The following is a 14,807-nucleotide window of genomic DNA, read 5'->3' as shown; positions in this document are numbered from 1 at the left end:
GCACTTCCGGGAGCGGCGCTGCGGCTCGAGGGGCGGGGCCAGGGGCGGGGCCGGGCGGGCACGCGGAGGGGCGGAGCCGAGCGGAGCCGAACCGAACCCAGCCGAACCCAGCCGAGTCACACCGAACCTGGGCGAGCGCAGCCGAACCTAGCCGAAGGCAACCCAGTCGAGACCACGCCCGCCCACCCGAAGACACACGAGCCCACCCGAAGACACACGAGCCCACCCGAGTGTGTGCGCCGCGGGTGCCGGTGCCGGAAGGAGCCGCGGGGGGCGGAGCGGGCGCGGCCGCGGGTGAGTGTCGGTGTCGGTGTCGGTGTCGGTGTCGGTGTCGGTGCTGCCCGAGTCCCGGAGCACCTCAGGCTCGGCGGTGGGTGAGCGGGCAGGCGGTGAGGGGTCTGTTCTCCCCGGCCGGCGGGGAAGCCGGGCGAGCCCCGCAGGACGCTGGGCCATTCCCGTGTCCTGCTGGGAGCGGCCTCCGGGCCGCGGCCGGGCCTGCCCGGGGGTCCCTGCCCGGCCCGACAAGCCGCGGCCTGCGCGGGGCCGCGGGCAGCGCGCCGCGAGGGGCTCGGGGCGGCCGCTCCCCTCCCTTCCCTCCTGTCCCTGCTGTCGCCTCCCTGCTTTTCCCCCGGCACAGCCCTGGGGCTGCTCGGGCCGCTGGCGGCACCGGCCGGTCCGTGAGGCTGTCACGGTGCTCGCAGGTCCCGAGCAGCGCTGCCTCAGCGGCTCTGCGATGGTGAGGTGTGTTAAGTCAGCCCATAACCCACCCATGCCCTGCACCTCCCTGGGCAGCCGTCTGCCACGTTGTATCGGCCTGGCAATACTTGTTTGAAGTATTGTTATGTCTGCAGAAGTTACTGCTTTTAAGGGTTTTGGTCAAAAGTCAGTGAATGGTGCAGCAGCCCCTGCGGCGAGGATGTGCTCTGACAGCTGGGCTTTGTGAGCCAGGGCTGCCCAAACCTCTACCTCAGGTGCCCTTAGGAACTCTGTGTTGTAGTGCTGTCTTCACAGCTAAACTCTGCTGTCTCAAAAATGAGTTGCTGTCAAAACATTATTAAAATACTTTAAGAAAGTCTATGCTTTTACCTCATTTTCTAACTATGCCTTTCCTTAGCTCTTAAAATGCAACATCCAAGTGTAGTTTCAAATCAAAGAATAAATTGTGTTTTAGAATCTCAGTTTATCCACTGACTTTCCTAGGGATTTTTACTTTTGTTGCCTGTGGTAATATTTTATAATGTTATGGTGATCATGTGTGAAATTATAGCTTTTAAGTTATCATGTTTCTACCCTACTTGAAAAACTAAAAATACACCCTTAGCAGTAGGCTTTAAGCCATTGCTTGCAGGTTGTGGTTCCAGACTGAGCTGTGGCTGAAACTATGGTTTGGTGCTCTCAGGCTGGACTGAGATTTCTTCACTGGCTCCTGCTGACAGGTGCAGCACAGTGTGTTCCCAGTTCATGCGGGAGCTGTTCACTTGGGTGTCGCTGGTTTCTGTTTCCTAATTGTTCCATAAAGGCATTAAAATGCTCTTTAAAAGCCTGGTACTGTCTCTTACCTTAACTTCAGGAGTCTTCAGAAGTGAGCAGTGTCCTAAGATTTGGAAGTGAAATGATGAATTTTTAGCTAGAAAAAAAGCAAGTTGTGTGTAGGAGGAAAAAATTTCTTAGTTCTCAGAAGATAAAAGAGGTGTGAGTGAGTTTGCTTGCTAGTCCATGCTGTCAGCAGCTTTCCTTTCAGGAGGGTGGCTCAGCGTTCCCAGAGCCACTGTGGGGAGTTCCTCATTCTCCACAGTCTCAGTAAGGGAACCCGCATCCTTGGTCTATGGAGTGGTGGACCTGGCTCCACAGGAGTTACTGGGCAATGCTTTGCTGGTGAAATAACTGACCAGGGTTGAAGGGGACATTTTTCAGTGGTAGACATGTGTCACTGAAGTGATACTAGAAAGTTAGCTTTGGTATCTTTGCAGTGGAGATACAGCAAGTTGGTGATGTCTGTAAAAGTAGTTGGTATGAAAATACTGTCTTGGTCCAGCACAGCTTTTTGTTCAAAGCTTTTGCCTATTTCCAGTGGATTATTTTCAAATCAGCCCTTTAAATAACATTAAAATAGTACCTTCGTCTCCGTCATGGCTTGTGAACAGTGATTGCTGAGTCTTCATTGTTCTGCTTTTGTGGTGTTTTTAACGTGAGCCTGAGAGATTGAGTCTGTATATATTCAACAGCCTCAGCTCTTCCCTGGATTTGCCCTCAGCATAACAACTCTCGAACCGGAGCAGAGCCACTCCAGTTTTGTAATGCTTTTATTTGACACAGCTCTGAATTATGAAGTTACTTTTCCTGTGTGATAAGAGTAGATTTAATATCACTATTCAAATAATACCTGTGTGCCTTTACAATTAGCTGTCCATTTTTCCCCCATTTTTAAAGTGTTTTCCTTTAACTGCTGCCAGCTGATATGGAGGTTGTTTTGGGAGGATCTGGGTAGCTCTGCTTCCAGCACCACTTTTCTTATGGTGATGGAAATTGAACCAGTATTAAGGCCACTTCAGCTGTGTTTGTAGAGTAATTCTGTTCTCAGCTTAATCGTTTTAATCTTACCCCTTAAAGTTTTTTTTTTTTCTGTAATGCATGAAGATTGTTTTGGTTGATTTTTTTTGGAAACCTAAGTGTAGTAGATGGAACAGGTTAATACAACTGAACACTGAAGTTATTCTCACCTCAGTAATCTGAGCACTTCTCTTACATCACACTGTTTGTCCTGATTTGCAGGTTATTTGAGTCGATCGTTTCCCTAAGCCCCACAGACGCTTTTCTCGATTGGTATTTTGCTCAAGCAATAAATAAATCTGCTGACGTGTGTGTTCTGCCATGTTTGCTTATTCTTGACCTTTGATTTTTAGCCATGCAAGGGACAGTTTCAGTCATGACATTGTGTAACTGGGTGTTTATGCATTGACAAGTATATTTGATTTGTATTCTTAAAAATTGTGCCTGTTGCTGTGTTGTTCAGAGTAATGTAGACGTGGTTAAAGGTTTACGGGTTTGCTGTGGTGAAACCAAGACACCTGGTGCTTTGTCATCTGAACAGATTTTGTTCCAGTGCAAGCAAAGGTCATTTAAATATCCCCTCCTCTTTCCTCATTATCTCTGTATAATGTACCTGCTGTTGCGTAGCAAAGAAACTCTGTCATGAGTTGCTGTGATGGATGCCTGGATTCTTGGGCTGGTTCAGACCTGTGTTTTGACTCTTGTGTGCTGTGCTCTAGGCTCAGAGCTGCCCTGAAGTCCTCTTGTGATGCCCCAAGGCAGCCCTGCAGCTTCTAAACAAGCGTGGTGAGAGCCTGTAGCAGTGTGGATACCTCTGCCAGCTGTTTAGCAGCGTAGCCCAGTTTTTCCAGGGCAATCAGACTCTGATGTCTGCAGGGGTCATGTATTTCAGTAGGAATTAGCTGGCTGAAGGCTTCTAAGGATGTTGCCCTTTAGTCTCCAAGAGAACTAAAATGCTCACAGTTCACTGTATCAAACTGGTGCTTTCAGTGTGATTTAGAGCACAAGTTTGATGAGGAGCATGTGAGGGAGCTGGAGAGGCTCAGCCTGGAGAAAGGAGGCTCAGGGGGAAACCTCATCACTATCTACAACTCCCTGACAGGTTGTAGCCAGGTCGGGGTTGGTGTTTGCTCTCAGGTGACAAGACAAGAGGAAACAGCTTCAAGTTGTGCCAGCAAAGATTCAGATTACATATTAGGAAAAATTTCTTCACTGAAGGGTGGCCAAGCCCTGGCACAGGCTGCCCAAGGCAGTGGTGGGTTCACCATCTCTAGAAGTGCTCAGAGTCCTGTGGATGTGCCCTTGGGGACTTGGTTTAAGTGTTGAACACGGAGCTGCTGGGCTAACAGTTGGACTCAAGGGTCTTAGAGGTCTTTTTCAACCTCAGTGATTCTATGATTTTCCTCACTTTAGGTAATGAGGAAATTAAGATGAAAGCTAGGAAATTAATCACTCATGGCTACACAATGAACTTAGTATGGGCTCTCAGCTCAGCCTTCTGTTATTGAATCCAAGCTGAAGGAATTCAGTGGGGAAATACAGGAGTCTGATGGGTTTTTTTAAACAAAACTTTTGCATTTAAGGTTTGAATTGTGGCAGACTGTGCAGGGCAATACAGGAGGTCACTGCCTTTGAAGGGTAATTCCAGTGCTTTGTGCTAGATAATTGTTTTCCATAACAAGCCAAACAGACAGGTTCTGTGTGGACCAGGATTTATTTGGTATCAAACTTCTCTAGATTCAGCTCTGCAAAACTTCTTTGCTTCTTACTGCCTCCACTTTGAACCCCAGCAGCTCCCAGGGGTGGCTGGAGCACTAAATCTGCCCTGATATCCTTCTAGTGGCCTCTCTGAAGTACCACTCTTCCCCAGTTAAAAAGTGAAAATCCTGTTTAAAATCTTCAGTGGATCATCACATACCTTCAACAAATTGTACTTTGGATAAAATTATTTTTACTTATTGCAAAGACTTCCATCCGTGTAGTGTTTTCCCAAGAGAGGGGAAAATCTTTGCTATTGTCCTTTAATTGGTCTATGGTACAGTTTACCAAAACTAATTTTTTTTTAACACAGGATTTTAAATTATTTTTGTTACCTGTAAATACTTTACAATGCTTAATGTGCTGTTCTGACAGAAGTTAAATGCATTATGTTTTCTCTTTATTTCAGAGTATAAGATTCAGATATGTTCCTATTTGATTGGATTTACAGTGGTTTCAGTAGTGTATTGCAGTTTTTAGGTAAGTCATTATTTTTTGGGGCTTTTCCTTTCTGCTATTCTTGTGTAAAATATATGTTCACTTCTGTTATCTTCAAATAAGACTGCTGGGTAAATAATAATATTTGGTTTGGTGTACATTTAGTAACACTCAAACAAAAGTTTCACTTATCAATACTGAGCATTTCCAGAGTGTGCTCTCCACTCCATCTTACGTTAATCCTTCTTGAAAAAAATTACATTTTATTTCATGATCACAATAGGTTAGACTTTTCTAATCATACTACATTTAAGCTGGTGTAATTCAGTTGGCCTTTATGGGTCTTCTCCTGATTTTTCTCTGCTGTAAAGAGCTGAAATCAGTTATTTTAATTCAGTTCTTTTGCACATGAGGATATAATTTCAGAATCCAAATAGGAGGGACTTCCTGCAAAAATTAGTGTCAGATATTGAAACCCTTTCTCATGTTCAGCAGCTCATTGTTCTGTGATTTTTTGTTCTGTGCCACAGAAATTAATGTGAAACTTCACTGGCATCTACTCAAGAGCCTCAGAAAATTATTCCCTGTTCAAAAAGTCTGCAATCCATATCAGTCCAAGGTGAAAAAAAACCACAACCATGAGGAATATTAATGTTAGGATACAATTAATTTTAGGATACTAAAAAAGGATCAGAAGTTGCAGATCACATAGGTAAAAGGCACAATTTCCAAGTTCAAAGGATTTTATTGGAGTAGTCAAAAAGCATTTGAGGCTAAGAAGTCATAGCAAGCTGTGCCACCTACCTTTTATCAGTTGAAAGTTTAAAGTTTTGCACTGAATGTCAGACCCTTGGCCTGCTATCAGAATATTAGCCAGTGAAATTTTAACTAAGTTGACTAATCTTTCTTATCTCTTCTTCCTTAGCTGCACAGTGATTACTGCACACTGGCCTGCTCTTCCATTCTTGTGCAAGCAAAGGCTAATTCTGCTGAAAGATAGAGGAGCTTGAAGCAGCTCCCTCTTTTTCTAAAAGAAACACTTTCTTTGCATTCTCAGTTAGAGTTGAAGAAGGCAGATCATAACATTTGGGAAACTGCCCACAGTTCCCTTTGCTGTCCTATCAGAAGGCTAATGGGATCACTTTAGGAGAACAACTTTGTACAAGTATACTTCTGGAAGGCTCAAAAACATTTTTTAATTTGTATATGTGGAAACTCAGGTCTTGGTGTAGCCAGTAGTTGAAGTATGGCTGCTTGTTAGTGTTGTGTTTCTGTGAAAGACACCTGGGAAGCTTGAAATGTTGTGGTGCAACCAGCAACATCTGACTGGGAAGTAAAGACTCCTGGATCTGCAGGCTGAAAGTGGGAAAAATACTATTGTTTTCCTATAGGTTAGTAGAGTCTTGTTTAACTCATGAAGTGAGTGTGAACTGCAGTTTCTCCTGTGATGTTAGTAATATGAAAATGTTTGTCCACTTCTTTCTCTGTAAACATTAACACTTTCTCCTCCACTCTGTAGTTTAATAGTTAGTATGTATATGGGCATGTTAGAAGGTGAGTTTGGGAAGTAAGAGTTGTTGTATTGAAAGAACTGTGAAGACACTCTGCAGGACCTAGAGTAATAAAGATCATTAATGAAATAAGATGAAGAACAGGAGAGAATATTCATTCCTGCAAGTTACAAAACACGTCCAGCTGGAATGTGATCCCTGAGATTAGCTCAAAGGCAGAGGGAGAGGTGAGCAAACAGCAGTGGTGTAAAGGTCTGCCAGGCAGAGGCACCTCTGCCCCTGGAATGCTGCAGCATCAGCGGGGCTGGCTGAATATCCCAACACACATGAGGATAGCTCATTACAGAAGATAGGGGTTTTTTTCAGTACTGAACAGGATTGATTTTTTGTTTTTAAATTAATTTATCTTAATGTTTTACTTTGAATATCAATGAGTTTGAAGCAGTGAAAACTAATTCTGGCAGAGGATACAGTGTTGACAAGTTGTGAGAGAATTGCCCTTCGGTGTTTGTGTTTTAAACATCTTTCCTCTCCTTCACAGCAACTGTTGCATTTCTGGGGTTACAAGTGGAGGGGGAGAAGACTGGCAGAAGACATTTTTATAAAGATGACAACCAATGAAAATAAAATTTCTTATTCCTGTTAGGAAAGCATTGTCACATGGGACAAAGTGTGTCAGAAGTGTCCTGATGATGCCATTCAGGATGTAGCCAACAGTTTTCCTGGGAGTATGGGTGAAAGTAACTTTTTGTCCAAATAATATGTTAACCAATATTAAAGAATTTATACACAAATTATGATTATTGATGTTGAATCCATTTTCTCTGTATTATTGTGATTGAGGTCTGAATTTTCTTTTTTGTCATGGACAAGTGTTTTGTTGTAATTGGAGGTAAGTGAACAGAGTTCAGGTTCAGAATGGTCCATGATCCAGAGCCTGCTGTTAGTGCTGGGTCTGTGCCCACCTCTCCACCACCTGTGAGCAGAGCTGTCCTTTTGCTGGGGCAGAGTAAACTGCACTGGTAGCATTTAGTCCTGTTCTGTCATGTTTTTCCTAAGATAATGGAATGCATTTCCATGATTGACACATTCACACCAATTTGTGCCTCTCCTGCCAAGCATCCTGTAAGCTGCATGTTACCTGGTGCAGCAGGCTTGTGGCAAGTGGGAATGTCATTTGTACAACACGGATGAAGGGCACTGATAAAGGTGTGGTGGAGTTTGCCTGGTCTGTATTTTGTACCGTGACTGTAACACTTTGTTCCTAGGAGTGAAATCATCTCTAGTGCTGCAAATGAGCTCCTGCTGGTTGAACTGATTAATCACTAGGTCCTTTTTGTTCTAGGACTGTACAAGAAATCAGGCAAACTAGTGTTTCTTGGACTGGACAATGCTGGAAAAACTACACTGCTGCACATGCTCAAAGATGACAGATTGGGACAGCATGTGCCCACGTTACACCCCAGTAAGTTAATAGTGCTGATCCTTAGCTAGAGAGCATTTGAAGGATTGCAAGAAAAGCAGGATCTGATTATGCCAGATCTGATTATAAGACCACCAGTGTAACTGGGGAGATACAAAGGGATTTTTCGGATTGCAATCCATAGATAGTTCAAGTAATCTTAAAAAACAATGTGTGTAGGTTAGTTCAGAGTGCTATATTTAAAATTAAGAGGTGAATAACGAGCAGAACAATGAAGCAGAGAGTTTGTACTATAGAAGCTGCAAGAAATAGGAACTTGCAATTTTTGGGAACAGCTTCTCTGTATAATTAGAAAATCAGTGTTTGTGTCTCAGAGGTTGCTGTGTAATTGTTATCCTGGTAACCTTGCAGGAGAAAAAGTTCAACACATGTTGAAAATGTGGATTGAGGAAGTCTAGTAAGGAGGTGAGAAACTGGGAAAGGACGTGAAGAGGAGAAACCTTAAACAGTATTGAAAACAAAATGCCAAATGCAAAATCTTTTTTGCAAACCAGATGTCAGAGCCAACTGTTGTTTGTGTAATATGTAGGGATAAATAATGTAGGAATACTCTGCTCTTCTTAGCATTGTAGGTATTTCACACATGCTTTAATGGTTAATAACATTTTGGTGATACACAAATGTGCCACTGATTTTGAGAGAGTGTATTACTTTCATGTTCTGCTTGAATAACAAAATACTGGAAAGAACCAAAAGAAAGTAAAACCTATGTGCTAGAAGGCCAGACTTTTCCAAAGCACTGCATAATCTTCACCTAGAACATAATTCTGTGTGTTTCTAGCTTCAGAAGAGCTGACAATTGCTGGCATGACTTTCACTACCTTCGATCTGGGTGGACATGCTCAAGGTAAGAGTGTATATTGACTCACTTAAGCTCACTGAACTGGGCTGGAGTTTGCTTCCAATCAGAAACACGGCCCTGTTGCAGAGAGTGACTTCCCAAACTTTTCTGTGACAGCGTAAAAGACATTGGCTGCTCTTTTGCCCATCTCCACCATTTATCACAAATCACAAATATGATTTAGCAAGAGCTGCAATAGAGGAGAAGCTTTTGACTAATACTGTGAGGAGTTCTGTACTTTGAATTCCTTGCATTTACCTTCAAACTTACCTTTGTTGACATACTTCTTGGGGAAACAAAAACCATTTCCACACATCAGCATTCATGTGGGATAGAATAGTGATAACATTAGAGCGAATTATAATTTTGTTCTGTTATTTCAGGCTTTGTAAAATTGCATTCCAAAGACTGGGAACATAGGCTAAGAATTAAAAAAAATCAAATTAATAAACCCACACACACCTGTTGCTTCTTAATTACCAGTGTGCATTGCTCTGTATTTGGGGATAATTTCCTTTTATTTTTATTTTTTATTTTACCTGTAGCTCGAAGAGTGTGGAAAAACTACCTGCCTGCAATTAATGGTGTTGTGTTCTTGGTGGACTGTGCAGATCATGAAAGATTGCTTGAATCAAAAGAAGAACTTGATGTAAGTTTAAATAAGCTTTTGAAAGTTTGAACTTCTAAGAACTAAGCTCAAATACCCAACAGACCTCTGCTGCCACCTGCGAATGAGTAGTAGTGATTTGACCTTCTGTACTTTAAATTAATCAGTCCTCCTTTGTCCATTCCTTTGCAGTCACTAATGACAGATGAAACTATTGCTAATGTGCCTATCCTAATTCTTGGTAACAAGATTGACAGACCTGAAGCCATCAGTGAAGAGAGGTTACGAGAGACATTTGGTCTGTATGGCCAGACAACAGGAAAGGTATTTTTCTTTTTTGTTCTTTTTTGGTGTTTTTTTTTTGGGTTTTTTTTTTTTTTTGGGAGTTTTTTTTTGCTTAGGCAGTTAGTTTGCTTTATTTGTGTGTTGACTCTGGTTTGCTCCACCTATACAAAATAAATGTTTTTCTAATTTATAAAGTAATTAGTGCATAATAACAGTATATAGAACGGATCCCAGAGTCTCTTTGCATGTGTGTTAAATTTATGTCTACTACAACTTTTTACGTGATATAATGCCACATTTTTTCAGAGAAAATGTATTTGTATCTAGAATAATTTTTAGTAATTCAACTTTCTTATGCACTACTTTTAAACAATTTTCAGAGGCTATAGTTGTAGAGTGAATTAAGAGAGAAAACTGAATAGAATCTTTCTCATTTCAAGTGCAAGCTTTAATAATTTTCTACCTAACATATTTGTCTAAAGCTTAGAGATAGATTTACACCATTGTAGAAGTCTAAGCTTGTAGGTTGTGGGAAGGAAAAAGTTCCTATTGGCATCCTAGTGAGGATCTTTGTGATACTTCAGCTCCTCTTAATGTAAAGTTAATGCAGAGTTCTGCTTGTGAGCATTAGAAACAGTGTTTGGTGTCCTTGGCCCTTGGAAAGAAACCTCCCTGAAGCTAACAGGGTCGTTCCACTGTGGCTTCCAATCACAGCTCCCATTAGCTGACCAGCTCTGCTGAGGGCACCTGCCTTGCAATTCCTCTTTGCTTATTCACTCTTAGGTGCCTCCCTTTAAGTTCAGTGCCAGTCATAGTTCAGGTCAGGCAGGAACAAATCTTTACTTTCTTGTTTGTTGCATTTTGCCCTCTTGTTTTCTGGTCTTTACATCACATGTATTTGATGAAGCGTGGACGCCAGTGTGAATCTCCAGTTGAACAGCAGCTTTATCGCACTGTGCTGATCTTGGCACGCAAGCACATGGCACTCTTGCTTTGGTCAGTCCTAAAATTTGTAGCACATGGTTTTTTTTATCTGGTTGGAAAACAGTTGCAAACAGAGCAGGGAACTGTGACTGAACACCAAATATAAGCTCTAAAATTCTCTTTGCATGTTTGCTGTTCCATTCTGGTTTCACGTACCTCCCCCTCTCCAGTGTGGATGCACGTGAGAACGTGCCTAGCGTTCTTGTACACAAGTTCCTGAGGTTGAGGTCACGTGTTCTGGTCTCTCTCTGGAGGTGTCAGGCCCAGAGAAGCTGGGGATGCCCCATCCTTGGAAGTGGTTTCATGCCAGTTTGGTCAGGGCTTGGAGCAACCTGGTCTAGTGGAAGGTGTCCCTGCCGTGGAGGGGTTTGGAATGAGATTAGCTTTAAGGCCCATTCCAACCCAACCCATTCTGTGATTTTAGATTAATTTATTTTCCAAAATTCCAGTGTCAAACACGAGTTCAATAGGGGCATTCCATAGATGCAAATGTCCATGTGGAATAGATGTGGTTTCTAAGGGAACTGTAAGGGCATGTTTGTGTCTCTCTGCAGGGCAGCACACCACTGAAGGAGCTGAATGCCAGGCCCCTGGAGGTGTTCATGTGCAGCGTGCTGAAGAGACAAGGCTACGGGGAGGGGTTCCGCTGGATGGCCCAGTACATCAACTGATCCCTGCCAAAATCACAGCAGCACATCCTGGCCTGGGTCTCAGTGTTGTCTGCTCCTTATTTGATCACTCAGTGTATGTAACTTGAATTCATTTGACTGTTCAATTTGAAAAATACACATTTTTAGCTAATTATATCATTGATGCTAAATTGTAAGTGTGAGGATTGCAAAATTATTTCAAGCAAGTTTGTAAGTTTAAATACCACAACCTGTGAGCTTTCTAATCCCATGCAACATCCTTTTGCAGCTTTTAATTTAATGAGTCTCCAGCACCATTTTTGGTCAGAGCAACTTTCCAGTACAGTATGTTTGAATGCACTTTTTAACAGCTGAAAACGATGAACATGTGAAAAATATTTAATGCTTATGTTAAATTTTTTATGTACTTTTTTGAAACTGGTTTTATAACTTTAGAGTATATAACCATCTTTCAAGGAATAATAAATAATTAGCTGATGGATAATTGCATGATGCCTTACAGTTTTCAATAATACACTTTCTTATGCAACGTCATGCAATAAATTTAAATCCAGTTTTTGGCATCTTTAATGGGAAATGTTTCATTTTAATGTGTCTTAACTAGTGAGGCTGATCTGAATATGTGGGATATTTTCCTGAAACACAAGCAGGCCACAAAGTAGTTTTGTTGTAGATTAGAGTAAGGTGCATTTTTTCAGACTACTAAATTGTATTTATTTTAGGATTTTCCATAGTAAAGGAAAAATCTACTGTGATGCCCTTATAATTACCACAAATACAAAAAGTCTAAATTAATTGTGCCAAAGTAAATCTTGAACTAATGACAAAAATGGTCTTAATCTACTGGTCTCTTGAATTAGACCCCTGATGTAACAGAAGAAATACAGTTTCTTTCTGAAGAAATAAGAATACCACTGCACTAAATATCCCATTTCCAATTTCATTCATTTTTGGGTCTACCAGAAGACTTGCCCGTGAAATTTCCAGGAGAAAAAAAAAAAAGGGTTGCCATTGCTGCTTTTGCAAGTTTACCAGCTCACACTCATTGGCCAGTTTAATTTTTAGGACAAGATAGATTCTTTTATGTGGTTTTTGCCCTGAAACCTGGCCAGTGTGGCAGCTGCTGGCTGCCCAGGGCACTTATTTCTGGGGTAAAATTCAGTCCCTCCTTCCAGTTTCTGACTGCTTTTGAGTGTTAGTTCTGCAAGGAGAAAGCAGGTTCTCTTTGAAGAAAGGGTGTTGCAGCACGTTTTATTGATGCTGGCTGGGAGCTGTGGTGGGTGCTTTCTTGTGCTGGGCAATTTTTACTCCTGATTTGTTAAATGAATGTGGGGTTTCAAGCCCTGGAGTCACCATTTCACTATGGCTTTGAGTTTCACTGTGTAGTTTATTTTGTCCTTGTACAAATACAAACTGCTGCAAGTTGTACTGAATCCCTTTTACTTCATGTTGTGTATCTTCTCCAAAATACTTTTAGGCCTTATGTTTCCAGCATCCATGGCAGCAAATGTATTTCTTACTGGTTTGATTTCACAAATTACTTTCTTCTGACCTCTGGGCTTGAAGCTCAGATCTAAAGGCTGTAGGCACAAAGCAAATAAATGAGACTTATTCCTTGCCCAAACCTGAACTGGTATAATTGAATATTGATGATCAGTTCCCCACAGTCCTAGATTGTGCATCTGAATAATTCAGAACCTAACTAATATAAATTGTAAATGAAGTTTATTACTGCAGAATCACATGCAAAACATTAAGCCCAGTTTGTGTGTGGTGCAGTTCAGTGTGAGGGCATTGGAGGGCTTTTCCAAATGACCAACATAGAGAATTCTGCATTTAAACTCATGCTCAGCTGTAGAGTGGTGTCTCTGCTGCATAAATCCAAACTGGAGGCAAGAAGTGGCCTCTCACCACTGTGTGGACAGTGTGTGTCTTTGCTACCTGCAGCCATTATGTAGGGGATGTGCCTCTTGTTTTTTTCTCTAGCTTTTTCTGATGATGGTTATAATGCAGAGAACCACAGCTAAATCACTAGATGGTGTAAATATTAAAAGTACTACTTGCAGAGTCACGTTGTGTTGTTGATGTGAGAGATTTGGGACTGTGTTGCCCGTGCTTATGGAAATGAAGCTAGAAGTGGAGATGTTCTGCTGCACTTCCACAGGCTGAGCCATTGCATGGGCTTCTCTTGCATGGGGTCCTCTTCACCTGCTCTTCCAGCCAACTGTGAACAACAGCTATAAAGAAAGGGGTAATCCTATTAAAAATTAAAAGGAAGGGAGGTGATGGTGCTTAAAAGTGTGTGTTAAGAATAGTTCCCAGTGTTGTGGAAACACACTTGATTTCCTGGTTCCTGCTCTGGGATGGTGGCTGAAATGTTATTGTAATAAGGGCATGAAGAAACCTGGACCTTGTGTTACCAGCTGGGTATGTTGTTGGAATAGGTGATCAATGCACAGTGAAATACATAAATAATCTTGCTCTATTTCATTTCATTCAGCAGAGGAAGGACCTTTCTTCTGTAGTTTACATTCTGTTGTGCACATGAATGTGAATGAGTGTTGTGTGTCTTTGTGTGAAGACTTTATTAATAGACAAATATACTGATGAGAATTTTCCTGGTGATTCTCATCCCCACCCCCTCCGTATCCCCCTGGCCGTTTATTTCTATTATATTCCTATGACTGTGGCCAGTCTTGCTTCAAAAAAAGTGTGCACATTTGGGTCTGACTTATATGATTTTTTTGCACTCTTGACTATGCAGATTTTAATTGAACATCACTTTAAAGAATGTGAAAAAGAAAACTCATTAATAAAGATGTTATTTATGAATTGTCTCATTTTGTTTTTACATTGCAACAGTTCCTTAAGAGAAATGAATGCAGATTTCTAAGATCCTAATAACTACTTCTGGCAGTGGCCTGTATTTCATGGCAGTGACCCCATTTACTAACATCTCTGGGTTGAATAAGATTTCTTTGCTTGGATGTAATTAACATTGGGGTCTAGTATGTATTGTATAACTGGGAGGTGATTGCTGTATTTCAGTCTTGGTTTAATACATTTTTCAGTAACAATTATGGGCATTGGAGATGGGAAAGCTCTCCAAGCTTTCTCATTTATCCTCTGCCAGATCAGGATTATTTCTGTGTTCAGGTCCTGACTATGAGGTGCCAAATGTGACCTGTGGCATTCACTGGAGTACAGTACCTGCATGGATGGGAGCTTTACTGTATTTTGATAATTGGATCTGAGCATCAAATAGAACATTTGGCATTCACTTATTTATAATAATGTCAGTTCAGAAAAATGATGGAGGTGGTCTCCAATCCCAGTCTCCAATCCACAGGTCTGCTGGAGGTCAAATTGTTCTTCTCTTGTTTGTCCTGTCAAAGTATTTGGTTGTTACCAGCCGAAGTCCAGTGTTTCTGTTGACTACAGTGTGCTCACATTTAGGTCACACCATTGTTAGTTGTGGACTGAGGAGTTACATTTGAGCCTCATCCACTGGGGTCAGTGGGGACGTGTAACTTCTTGCACTTGGACAAACCACTCTTTGCACTGGTGTTTCTGTTCTGAAATGTGAGTGCGCTAAATGTTGGAAATTGCAATTTATATAATAAACTGCAGAAGAAAAGCTAAAGATGAAAGTGTTCTTTGACATGTTGTTGATGCATTTGTTATTACGTTGTCCCATCCT

General features: G+C 41.7%; 1 protein-coding gene and 1 long non-coding RNA gene across 4 annotated transcripts; both read left to right on the top strand.

Annotated features, from left to right (window-relative positions):
• Positions 1–117: 117 nt before the first annotated feature.
• Positions 118–13,939, top strand: SAR1B (secretion associated Ras related GTPase 1B). Of its 3 annotated transcripts, none has more exons than XM_068205761.1 (7): positions 118–294; positions 4,718–4,788; positions 7,603–7,722; positions 8,522–8,587; positions 9,127–9,230; positions 9,381–9,512; positions 11,012–13,939. In XM_068205761.1, the coding sequence occupies exons 2-7, from the start codon at positions 4,734–4,736 to the stop codon at positions 11,126–11,128; spliced, it is 594 nt and encodes a 197-aa protein (XP_068061862.1). In that variant the 5' UTR covers positions 118–294; positions 4,718–4,733; the 3' UTR covers positions 11,129–13,939. The 3 variants fall into 3 exon arrangements, with proteins under 3 accessions (XP_068061862.1, XP_068061863.1, XP_068061864.1); XM_068205762.1 differs by lacking the exon at positions 118–294 and adding an exon at positions 320–370; XM_068205763.1 differs by lacking the exon at positions 118–294 and adding an exon at positions 3,313–3,336.
• LOC137483020 (uncharacterized) lies at positions 4,795–7,527 on the top strand. Its single transcript, XR_011004311.1, has 2 exons — positions 4,795–6,137; positions 6,799–7,527. It is a non-coding gene; the product is annotated as an uncharacterized lncRNA (long non-coding RNA).
• Positions 13,940–14,807: the final 868 nt, after the last annotated feature.

Source organism: Anomalospiza imberbis, chromosome 15 (genome assembly GCF_031753505.1).
Source record: "Anomalospiza imberbis isolate Cuckoo-Finch-1a 21T00152 chromosome 15, ASM3175350v1, whole genome shotgun sequence".
NCBI lineage: Eukaryota > Metazoa > Chordata > Aves > Passeriformes > Viduidae > Anomalospiza > Anomalospiza imberbis.
Note: the sequence above shows the minus strand (reverse complement) of the source record. Positions and strands in the feature narration are given on the sequence as shown.

Excerpts from the sequence above, each read along its gene's own strand:
- SAR1B (XM_068205761.1), top strand. The coding sequence starts at position 4,734 with ATGTTCCTATTTGATTGGATTTACAGTGGTTTCAGTAGTGTATTGCAG. Across the intron at positions 7,723-8,521 it reads TGTGCCCACGTTACACCCCA|CTTCAGAAGAGCTGACAATT; the intron begins GTAAGTTAATAG and ends GTGTGTTTCTAG. Across the intron at positions 9,513-11,011 it reads ATGGCCAGACAACAGGAAAG|GGCAGCACACCACTGAAGGA; the intron begins GTATTTTTCTTT and ends GTCTCTCTGCAG.